This window comes from Candidozyma haemuli, assembly GCF_002926055.2.
Source record: "Candidozyma haemuli strain B11899 chromosome Unknown H_2014730914, whole genome shotgun sequence".
In the NCBI taxonomy this organism is placed as follows: Eukaryota; Fungi; Ascomycota; class Pichiomycetes; order Serinales; family Metschnikowiaceae; genus Candidozyma; species Candidozyma haemuli.
In genome coordinates this window covers 1-11,328 of record NW_020289907.1, presented here as the reverse complement: position 1 = coordinate 11,328, position 11,328 = coordinate 1, and the positions used below count along the sequence as shown (strand labels likewise).

The window sequence follows — 11,328 nt, the reverse complement described above, 5'->3', positions numbered from 1 at the left end:
ACTATACTTAAGCCATTGGATCGAAGAAGTTCTGTATCTTGGTGTTCCGAAACACTCTCATTCCCATTGTTGAACCTTTACTGAAATCGTAGCGTAGCCTTGCTTGTGCAAATTCGTGGTCCACACGAGGCATTAACCATTTCGAAAAGATTGTATATGACACAATAGCATACATGAGACCAACAAGAAGGTCTAAACGCCAATGGTGATCCAAGTAGATGGTAGCCCACCACTGGCAAAACACAAATGCGAAAAGAAGCATTTTGGCAGATATCCATCTTGAGTAGTAGCACACGAAGAAGAAGCACATAACCGCCATAGCAGAGTGCAACGAAGGAAGAGCTCCGAAGACTATGGGTGACTTATGGAATCCGTTGTTGACCATAAAAGTACCCGTGGAAAACTTAGCCCTCGTTAACCCAGCGGCATAGCCCAAGGTATCGTAATCAGCATGAGCATCATCGCCATACTTGTGAATAAACCATGGAGGAGCGTTGGGGAATGAAAGATGAGTCAACACACCTGCAATGTTCTGTGCTCCCAAAGCAAACCCAAAGCACTTCAATGCCCCTGGAGCATGAAAAACATAAAGCCAGATAGCGGTGAAAAGGGGTACGCAAAAGTGTCCTATGACGTATGAAAGCCATGCTATAGTGTCCTTAGTTTCTGTGATGTTCTTTGCAAGAGATGAGTCGATGTTGAGTAAGATCCAAGAAGCTCCCAAAAGTATAGGAGGCGTCAACTGCCAGCAGTTGAAAGGTGTAGGAGCCCCCTCTTCATTCATGTGATGCCAGAGTTCTCTATTAATTGCTCTGGCATTTAGAGCGGCATCATGTTGTGTAAGTTTGGGAAAGAATGGTAGAGAGCCAATCCTTGGGTGGCTTTGAAACCCTGATGGAACGCAGTCCTCACCCTGGGTGCTTTTGTTAAGGTCAAAGTCTTCCTCTTCATCAAAAACCGATAACTCCAACGCAGGCTGCAGCGAAGGGGACATGGACAGACAAGCTGTGCTTTCTATGGTTTCGGAACCACGTTTCAGGAAAAACCACACATATAATCCCCAGGCAGAAAGCTTGAGAGCAGCCAAAGAAAGGATCGAGGTTACGGGGTTTCCCCAGACATCAAATACAATATCATCAACATGATGTGCCAACGAGACGTGAATGAGAGGCCGTATTTCCTTTGGAATAAGTCCAGCATTCTTAAAAATTAAAAGCCATATGAACACAGGCGAAAAATTCACGCAAAAGTTCAAGGGCATAGTAAAAATGGAGCGTTCATTAAGTCCCAGCCAGAAAATTCGATTCAAGAGCTGAAACAAGAATACTAACGGTGCTGCCACTATTTGAGCATTCCTTTTTATTAAAGGATACATCGTAGGGTGGAAAACCAGCTCTACTGGGATTCTTGATGCGAAGGTGCAACCTCATATAGTTGCATGTACTGGAATTGACGGTGCAGCCGAGCCGCAGCTAAAGCTTCGTGTATGCATTCGACTTAAGCCGTTCTCGAAGTGGTAGGACCTGGCGATAACTCGCTTAAACTAACCATTAAATGATTCGGAGTCCACTTGCCGTAGAACTATCCATAGGGAAATATTATCAATCAATGGAAGTGCAAAAGGATCTCATTGATGATAATTGATGCCAAAGTGTATTTGCTGCGAGGAAACTCGTTATGATGCTGTGCATTTCGAGTTTCAATACCCCGTGGTGCCGCACCAATAAGACAAATGACCCCTCGTTTATTTATGGTCGTTCGAGTCAGCGAGAGTCGAACGACCGGAAGACTAACTTCTGCTTTGTTCATTATTTATGGGTGAACAAAAATTTCGACCGTTAGAGAAGACTCTGTACAATGGAACTCTCGCAACCCACCCTCATCGCCCTTTCATCAAATTTATGATACTTTTCTTCCTTAAAAAAATTTACAATCCAGTTGTTGTGATCCGACTTTCTTGGCTGCTAGATGCGAGACACGCTAATCCAGCGCGAGGCCTTTAGTTCCCTTTGTGGCGACCATCACGTTGGAGAGAATCTGTAGAGCGCTTAAATTTCCGCCCGTGTGGACCCCCCACACGGCATGAAGTAAAGCCGACTAGAAATCTCAAGGCTGCATTGATGATTCCAAAACAATTTGATCTTTTAAGGAAACTATAACTTTGCAGAGTGCCATGTGTATACAATATTAAAGAAGTTTGAGCGAATCGAATTGACACAAACCCTATGTGTTCCTGATTTGTGTACAAACCGAGAAAGGGGAAAGTCACCTATTGGCTCAAAGGAAAAGTGTAGACACTAAAATGCCATTGGCTGAAAGCTACCTTGTGGGTTCCGGTTGTGCTTGCTAAAAGAAGTACTAGTGCATGATAAGTTACCCAAAAGGAATTGTACAGTATTGTATTTATAGACTGCGAATGATGAGCCAAAACCACCACCAATATACCACAAACACCAACGCAAGCCTGTGTATGTCAAAATTTTTGACGCCTGATGAGTATATAGAGGGCAAGAGGTCATACAGCAAGGAAACGTTTTTGACACCGCCTTCTAGGGTGTGGAAACTAGCGAAATTGAAGTAAAGTAGCTGAAGTAGTAGGTTGCTTCGGAAGGGGCTTAGGCCATCTTGCATTATCAGGTTACGGGATAAGCCTCCTCTTGTCTTGAACTAGCTGTTGCCCCTTTTCATGATGATACTCCTAGTGAATGCTATTAATAGTTACCTGGGGGACAGGAAAGGAGTTTGTAGATTGGGTTCTGTCTCGAAATGCTGTGGCTCCCCTAGTAGAACCTAGGTCTGGTCTTCCATTGCCCCTTTGCACAGTTACTGGTATCGAACCGGCCCGATTGAATGGAAACATTTTTAGAGGACGGGATTTCACAGGAGTTAATTTCACTAGGTTTGCTTACTGAAAGATAGTGATTCACAGACGACTCTTAAAGTGTGGAAAAGTGAATAGCTGGATGACTTGATCAATTAATCCTATTAACTCTTTCCCTTGTTTCCGTTATCTCTTTAAAAGATTCTGGTAAATGGCACCAGTGATTTGTAGTTGAAGTTGAAACTACACACTACAGTATCCATATTTTTTGAATTGCTGAACAATTCCATAAGTGCTTTGATGTCAGTATACGACGTTTGTGGCTACTTTCGTGGGGGCTCCCAACTTTGTGAAAGGAAATGCCAAATAGAAAAATAAAAGAAAAATAAAAGAAAAAAAAAAAAAGAAAAAAAAAAAAAAAAGAATAATTTAGTGAAGCTAAAGAAAGTTGAAGATCTCTGTTGTTGCTTTGTTTGCTTTCTGTTCGCTTGTTTCGCTATATTAAGCCGCAATACTGTTCGAATACTTGGTTCCGGTGTTTTCTTCTCGGTCAGCTGCTTTTATGGTACTCTTGCCACTTTGTATTCCTTTAGTGAACAAGAAGCCGATTTTCTCCATATCCATCTTTAGATGGGTACGTTACATGAAAAATGCCACAGCGATAGTCCACAACCACAACAGATAACCAGAAAGCCCCCTTCAATCAATGACGACCTCCATGAGCTGCATTCATCCTTTTGATTCCCTCAATAGTTTTGTAAAACTGCTTAATTGGATGTATATGATTTGCAAGGGACTGATCTTCAAATAAAGTACAGCAGCTATATTTTACATATCTTCCATCCATCTTTGGAATACTCCAAAGACTATTATTGGAAAGTTTAGAGGCTTTGGGTTGACCACGGTCGGAGCTAAACAGCGCCTCCTGAAACCTGAAGTGAGGAGTATCGGCCAGATGCGTTAACCACTTCACCTAGTTAATCGACTTCCACTGGGCCATCCAAACTTCCGTTCACATTACCGGTTAATGAATAAGATTTCAACCTAATAGAACGAGGATGATATTGTTTGTGCAGCCAAGCCATTAGTCATACTGATGATGGAAAAGGTGCAAACTTGCCTACTGGCTCTTATGTAGCACCTATTGTACTGATACAGTTGGCAACAGAACAATGAGCTTCGTATGTTGAGCTTATCACCAGAATCTAACCATCGATATGAACGTCACAGCTCGGTAATAGTCGAAACAAGAAACACTGTTATTTGTGTGCCAATGATAAATTTAGCCTTTATCGTTGAAAGTTGTGATCTTTCATTGGATCTCTTGTAAGCCTGGTGTAGTCTTAAAAAGGTCTGGTTTCCTTACACCGTTTCACCTCCTGGTCTATCCGTGTGTTCTGTTTAGCAATTGTGGCTGACTTGGTCATGGAAATTTTCCTGATATCGAAAGAAAATCGTGTTTATTTTTACTTATCTAATCTATGTTTACTGCACATCTAATTGATCTCTATTTATATCAAGAGACGGCTGTGTCGCTTGCAAGGATGCGCGCATTAGCGAGCGTTCGGCTCCATTCGCTTGTAGATCCCTACCTACTTTCTTGAGGTGACTTAAAGAAAGTCTAAAAAAACATCTCATAATAAAAGAAGAATGTCTCTTGAAGGTTCAAAAGAGCTACATGATCAGGTACATGAACGAATTGAACCGTATATTCCAAAGTGTTATCATCAAGTAGTAGGTGATACAGAAAATCTCAATTCCTCTCAAACATAAGGACCGTTAGTCTATTAAAAAATATAGTTAAGCAAAGTCATTAGAACCACAAGCAAACTAGCAGTAGCACCCGCTGGTGCGCCATTGAACGAGGAGCCGGTAATAAGCAGTCCAGGTAAGTATGCTGTGCCTTCGAAACATTGTACTAAGCCATCATTGCCTGGCACGTACCAGGAAGCCGTGCTGCCGTCGGGTTTTTCACACCCGACATAAGGTCCAAGCGTCTCTATTGAAATAAATTTTATGGTCGTCAGACCTTGGGTGACGGTGGAAACATAAGACTGCTCCAGTGTAGAGGTGGCATCACCATTGGGGGATTCGCTTATGTCTGACATTTTTCGAGCTGGTGGTAATCAAAAACTTATCTCTTCGCATCGAGATGGATCTTCTTCCCTTTATATTCCCGCGAACGGCTTTCGTCGCAGATGGCGCGCAGTTGCCTAACCCCAGGCGAGGTGACCTGCGGCATTGTTACTAGCGGGAGCCAATCACGATACCTAACCTGTTTTGTGATATTAGTAAGAAACGTTTACTGTTCACCCTGTGACTTCAAAAAGGGGTGGGCGACTGATATTACAATACACAACTCGTTGGCTTCTAGGGATGTACCATCGCACTATGCTGGCTGTGAAGATATTCCAGCGAAAGAAGATGGGACAGAGTACGATTATGCTCCTAAAAATTTTGAAGTAATCTCAATTCTTACTAAAGCTATTTCCGACGAAAAAAAGAGTTTTTTGCTATTCCATTAACCATGGCATCAAAATGATGCACAAAGACATGGCTGCACCATTGATGCACCAACTAGCCAATGAACGTAAGACTGCGATTATCTGTCAAAATAGCACCCTGGTATACTCAGTACTCTCTCTTTCTCATGCAATAATTTTCCTGGAAAGCAAACCCAAGAAAGTCTGCTTTCTTGCTACCGAACCATTCTTTCCCCTCACCCTGTAGCTCCTCTACCATGACCATTGACAACCTTAACCGGGCTTCCACCTACTTTTGCAGGATTTGATAGCAAATCTGGGTTTTCAAAAATGTTGCACATTGTTAATCTGCCATTTCCAAGACCAATTCCTTTTTGGTCTCTTGGTTGCCTACCAGCCCAATGAAAATAAAATGAGTGTTTGCTCATGTCACACACTGAAACATGGAGGGCACTTTTCCATGAGGCTTTAAAATATCCAGTATTAGCCGTTCTTTTATACTTATTTCTCCTCGGTCTTGTAGATGTCAACCAAGGTGGCTCAACGAAGGTACCTATTTGTCATACCGGTTTCGGTCTAATTTACCGTGTACTGGTAAGGCACTATCTTCTAGCCTAATTGGTTATGAACGGCCTGTCTACGAATAGCAGAGGTGGCTTAAAGGCATTCGGTCTATTTTCCTTGTTACGGTTTACAGCGATGGGCAGAACTGTCAAATGTGGCAGCAGATTTTTTTGACGATGAAGAGTCAACGTTCCAAACCACCGAGGAATCAGTGATACGCAGCTCAGGCAAGTATGCCGTCCTTTTGAAGCATTGTACGAAACCATCATTGCCTTGCACGTACAAGCAAACCGTGCTGTCATCAGGTGCAGCGCGTGTAACTTTATCTCCAACCTGTGCTAATGTCACAAAGTTTAACTTCAACAGGCCTCAGATTGTTTTGAGGACATTCTGGGGGCTATTTCATCGAGGGGATTCTGCTCCTTGTAAACCAGGCTTATTCGATGCTGATGCTCAGGAGCTTAACTGAGATACGATAGCATCGCTCATGTGGCTCTGAAGGAGGCTTATTGAAATTTGTAAAATCGAAGTGGAAATCTCTGTTATCGTATGTATGAGATATACTACGGAAAGTCAGGTCATAGAAGATAAAGGGTTCTTTCCACTATGGTTTCACGTTACTACTAATTCCAGTCAGACACTCGAAATGGCACTCGCAGTGATGTTTATTCACAAGTTTGTCCGAAAACATCTTTTATCGTTCTTCTTCTATATACTTTATGAGCGGTACGGATTGTCATATTTTACAGGTTCTAGGTACATACGAAGGCTTCTTAAACAACCACGCTTAGGCCGTTTCCTCGTACAAAGATCACCTCATGATCGGTGTTATGTTGATTTTTTTTTACATCAGAGAAATTTCGATATCTATCTGCTCGGCGCTATTTTGATATCTACTGTTGTGCTATTTAGCCGCGTCAAGTACAAGTCAACCTGCATTAGCGAACGGCGCCACACACTCACCCGGCGTTCCAAGGAGCAGAAGAGACCACAGTATTAAAAAATATTTATGGATAGGACTCTTATCAGCTATTGTCGGATAGGGCGGCTCGCTCATATGTCTAGTTCAAGCTTTTTTTTTTGTTTTTCTTATGACAGGTGCCTTTCACTCTGTTGTTCCGCTCTGGAGATTTACCATAAATGCAAATGCGCCCAGGTTCCATCAAATCTCTTTATCAACATCAAGAATCTACTACTTCTGTACGTCTTCGTTCACACCTGTCATAAAGATCCTTTTCGATAGACAAAAAAAAGTACAGTGTTCTGTTAGCAGTCACGAGATTACGACAAGCCTAATCTGCTAGATGATGTAGATAGAGAAGAGTTTGAACAGAGCTCAAATTGTCTCGATACTTGTTTTGGTCAATAGTTACTCCGGAGCACTATCAGACAATTCTACAGTTCAAATTGCTCAACTGTATCAACTGTGACGGCCTTTGGTTGACCGAGCATTATTGGAAGAATTTCATAAAATATACCAGCGATGCTTGGCTCATTGCTACGATATCCTTTTTCGGTCTCAAGTGAGGATCGGGTTCCCAATATGGATGTATCAGTCTAAAGCCGAGCGGCTTGTTTAGTGGACATGCAACCAAAATGACAATGAGGCATTGGCGAACTATACTTGATCTGTAGAACATAAATATGTGTTCCATCACTCGGATAATGCTTTTTATTTCTGAATGACATGAGACCCCAGGCCAACACGATCCGTTCTGTTTTGGAGACCCTCACATATAGATGAGATAACCAATGGGTACCGCTTTTCTGGATGCCTGTACTCAGGGACGTCGGCACGACGACTCGTGTACGATGAAAGACTACGAGCAGCAGTTTGTAGAGGTGTAAGAAGTAATCTAGTCAAGCCTTTAAGGTCAATAATCAAAGTTTTACAATTGTTTGACCCTATAGAAAAAATTTTTTTGCTTGTTTTTTTGTCGCCTCTTTATCAACACTTTACCCACACATTGAGCAAACTCAAGATTAGCTATAACATTACCATAAGCAAAAAAACACATAGCCAAATCTATTGTAATCAACAAATTTTGGTCAATTCTCATTTCACTCACTTGCCTCTTTTCCTTTTTTGTTATGTGGCTGCCTCCCTTGTATAACAACTCAATATGGGTTAGAGTCGCATCAATGGAAAAGACATGAAAACACGCCTTAGAGTTCTTTAATTGAACTCAAACATTGGGCAAAGCTTCATTGTACTTTCTAATTAATTCTTTTTCTATTTATCTCTAAATTGAGAGACATTTCGATTTTTGGTGACCGTTTCAATTTGCGCATTTATGTTAGCTTTACAGATTCGCAGAAAATAAGCAAAACCAGTACTCGCGATGCCAAACACTGTAATTATTGTGAATTAAATTTTTTTTTTAAAAAAAGCATGAAGAAGAAAACGTTTGATAGCGGGCAGATCTGTGCGTTCTGTCCTATACATGTATAGAGCTTTCCATTTAATTGAATTCAACAAAAAAAAAAAAAAAAAAAAAGTCCTAACAGAGTGGTCGACACTGAAGTTTCGTCTTAAAAAAAGTCTTATGATGAAAACAACTTCCCGACTTTGTCAAAGCCAACGGGTAATCAATCCCCTGCACCTACAGCAGCCCAGGCTTCGCGCCCAAAGGATGGAAACAGGTATAACATGCTTAGAGAAGACACCGAGGAAACCGAGGACACCGAGGAAACCTCCATTTCAGGAGTGCACCAAGTGGAATATTCCACTGGAGATGAGCCAACAGAAAAGCGCACCAGTAAATGTATAGAGCTTTCCATCTAATTGAATTCATTTCTTCGCCAATGACTGAAGCTACAGCAGACATCACAACCTATTTGCGAGACTCCAAAACAACCACAGTTGAGACTCGCTGGTGCTCAAATTAAGAAAGCCATCTACAGTAGCCATTACGTGTGATATACCGTGGAGCATGCTGTGTGTTTTGAGACAGTGTTTGGGAGGCTGGCACGAAATGCCTCGAAAGCTCCTTCCATGCAAGGCCCAACTCCAGTCGGCCACAGTATACAGCTTTGCTAAATGGGAGGGGTTTTAATTAGACTATACTCTGTACTAACCTAAGTGAAGAAAGCACGGCTGTGGGGCACTGAACTCTTAACAATAATTCCCTCAAATCACGCCATCAAAGTGATGCTGAAGGCAATATGTACCTTCTCCAAATTAAGCAAACACGAGAGCCCCTTTTGGAATACCACCTCGGGTTGAATTGGAATGGCTGCTGTTTTTGCACAATGAGATGATATGTAGTTTGGCTAGCGTTTGGCTCTCTCCTGTTCTCTTTCCCTCTCTTTGGCGCGTTCCTGTTTCTTGGGATCATTTACCTCTTAACCTTTGGTACTCAATTTGTTTGCCCATTTGACGCTTTTAGGCATTGAACTCCCCATTATTGCATTTCAAACTCTATCGCTCAATCGACCTGTCATCTTATCTGTCAACTCTTATCAACCATGCAAGCAGGACTTTTCGCAGCCGCGACGTCAACAAAAAGAATTTCCCGATAAGAACTTTTGATTAAACAGTGCAACATGTAACCAGCTGAAAACTGCATGTGCGCTGCGTGAAGACTTAGACTTGTATCCCTGATTTGACGTTACGTGTACTATTCTAGGTCCGTCTTGAGGTGTGGCTCAATCACGGTAATTAGGGAGCCAATCGATAATAATACTGCAAGTCTGTTTATTTGTATTTGTACATACAATATGGGACTTGCGTCACTTGCACCCTATTTTTTTTCTATCTTTTTTTTTTTATTTTGTTGGTAGTTCTTCTCTTTGTAATACCTCTATTGATTCTGACTCACTGCACTGAGAGCCTTTGATATACAACTGTCGCCTTCTGAAACTCAAGTATAACCTTGAAAACCTTATCAAAACTAGGCTATTGTTCATGCAAGACCTAATGTATGTCCGCGTGGAGACAGCATCCCCGAGATGTAGGGCTGCTGTCATATTATTTTGTGTACTTCCATGTCGCGCTTTCGTGTGGCGCCAATTAAACAGTAAGATATCAGCGATAAAGTATACTTTGCCGTCAGAATAAGTTTGCCCCTGAAGGCGATCTGCGTCATAATCTGTCGTGAAGAAGGAAGCCACATAAATACCAAGCAATCCCATTATGTGGTTAAATCCCCAGTTTTTTTTGTTGCAACTAGAGTCCACTATCCAGTATAACGTCAATTATGCCAGTCACCAATTTTGAAACCTTAAAAGAGTTTGACGACATTCTCAAGCAACTGGAGAGAGATTACGTTTTTGTCTACTTCTCTGGCGAAGGCTGTCAACCTTGCGAAAAGCTAGGGCCTTACTATGATAAGTTTGCCGACGAATTCGGCGAGGCTTTCTTCAAGATTGAAAATCGCAGGGGTGACAACAGCACTAATAGCCCCAAGCAGAAAGCCAATGTGGAGGTCTTTCCGACTTTTCTTCTCTACGAAGCAGGATTGGAATTGGGAAGGCTTTTGACAAACAGCCCCAACCAGCTTAAGGAGTGGATCAAATTGCACGTTTCTCCACCGGGTGACGACTGAAATGTTTCACTGCTCAATAGGCAATATTTGAATAGAACTTAATCTAAATACAACTTTCTGGTGAAAAAGACCAACTTAGAAAATGTCTTATTTTTTTGTTTCTTTTTTTTTTTTTCTGTTAAGTTCAATTTAATCGAAAGCTCTATACATTTATATATCTGAAAGAGAAAAACCATCTAATTCCCAGGTTGTCTTAATAAGTGTGGCTATGTGCGACGTGCCACTCCATGGCATGATGTGCCTCGCTTATCTATAGAAATAAAATGGCATGGCCCCCTTACAAAAAATATCAATTGGATCTTTTTTGTCATTGTTGATTCAAAGGTCCTTTACAGTTTCTAACAAGCCATCGAGGTTAAAATGAGCACTTGGGTGTCTGGGTTTTTCTTAGGTGTCTGGGTTTTCTTAGGTGTCTGGGTTTTCTTAGGTGTCTGGGTTTTCTTAGGTGTCTGGGTTTTCGTAGGTGTCTGGGTTTTCTTAGGTGTCTGGGTTTTCTTAGGTGTCTGGGTTTTCTTAGGTGTCTGGGTTTTCTTAGGTGTCTGGGTTTTCTTAGGTGTCTGGGTTTTCTTAGGTGTCTGGGTTTTCTTAGGTGTCTGGGTTTCTTAGGTGTCTGGGTTTTCTTAGGTGTCTGGGTTTTCTTAGGTGTCTGGGTTTTCTTAGGTGTCTGGGTTTTCTTAGGTGTCTGGGTTTTCTTAGGTGTCTGGGTTTTCTTAGGTGTCTGGGTTTTCTTAGGTGTCTGGGTTTTCTTAGGTGTCTGGGTTTTCTTAGGTGTCTGGGTTTTCTTAGGTGTCTGGGTTTTCTTAGGTGTCTGGGTTTTCTTAGGTGTCTGGGTTTTCTTAGGTGTTTTTCTTAGGTGTCTGGGTTTTCTTAGGTGTCTGGGTTTTCTTAGGTGTCTGGGTTTTCTTAGGTGTCT

The 11,328-nt window shown here is 41.8% G+C and overlaps 3 protein-coding genes across 3 annotated transcripts; 1 reads left to right on the top strand and 2 right to left on the bottom strand. All coding sequences in view use genetic code 12, as the record gives it.

Moving 5' to 3' along the window:
- Positions 1-7: 7 nt before the first annotated feature.
- CXQ85_004556 (phosphatase PAP2 family protein) lies at positions 8-1,261 on the bottom strand (the record flags this gene model as incomplete). The annotated part of the gene is made up of 1 exon (XM_025488170.1): positions 8-1,261. One exon carries the CDS (start codon positions 1,259-1,261, stop codon positions 8-10), a length of 1,254 nt encoding a protein of 417 aa, XP_025342832.1.
- A 3,347-nt stretch (positions 1,262-4,608) lies between these two features.
- CXQ85_004555 (uncharacterized protein) lies at positions 4,609-4,929 on the bottom strand (the record flags this gene model as incomplete). Its single annotated transcript, XM_025488169.1, has 1 exon — positions 4,609-4,929. One exon carries the CDS (start codon positions 4,927-4,929, stop codon positions 4,609-4,611), a length of 321 nt encoding a protein of 106 aa, XP_025342831.1.
- A 5,138-nt stretch (positions 4,930-10,067) lies between these two features.
- On the top strand, positions 10,068-10,415 carry CXQ85_004554 (thioredoxin family protein; the record flags this gene model as incomplete). The annotated part of the gene is made up of 1 exon (XM_025488168.1): positions 10,068-10,415. The coding sequence occupies one exon, from the start codon at positions 10,068-10,070 to the stop codon at positions 10,413-10,415; it is 348 nt and encodes a 115-aa protein (XP_025342830.1).
- Between the last annotated feature and the right edge of the window lie 913 nt (positions 10,416-11,328).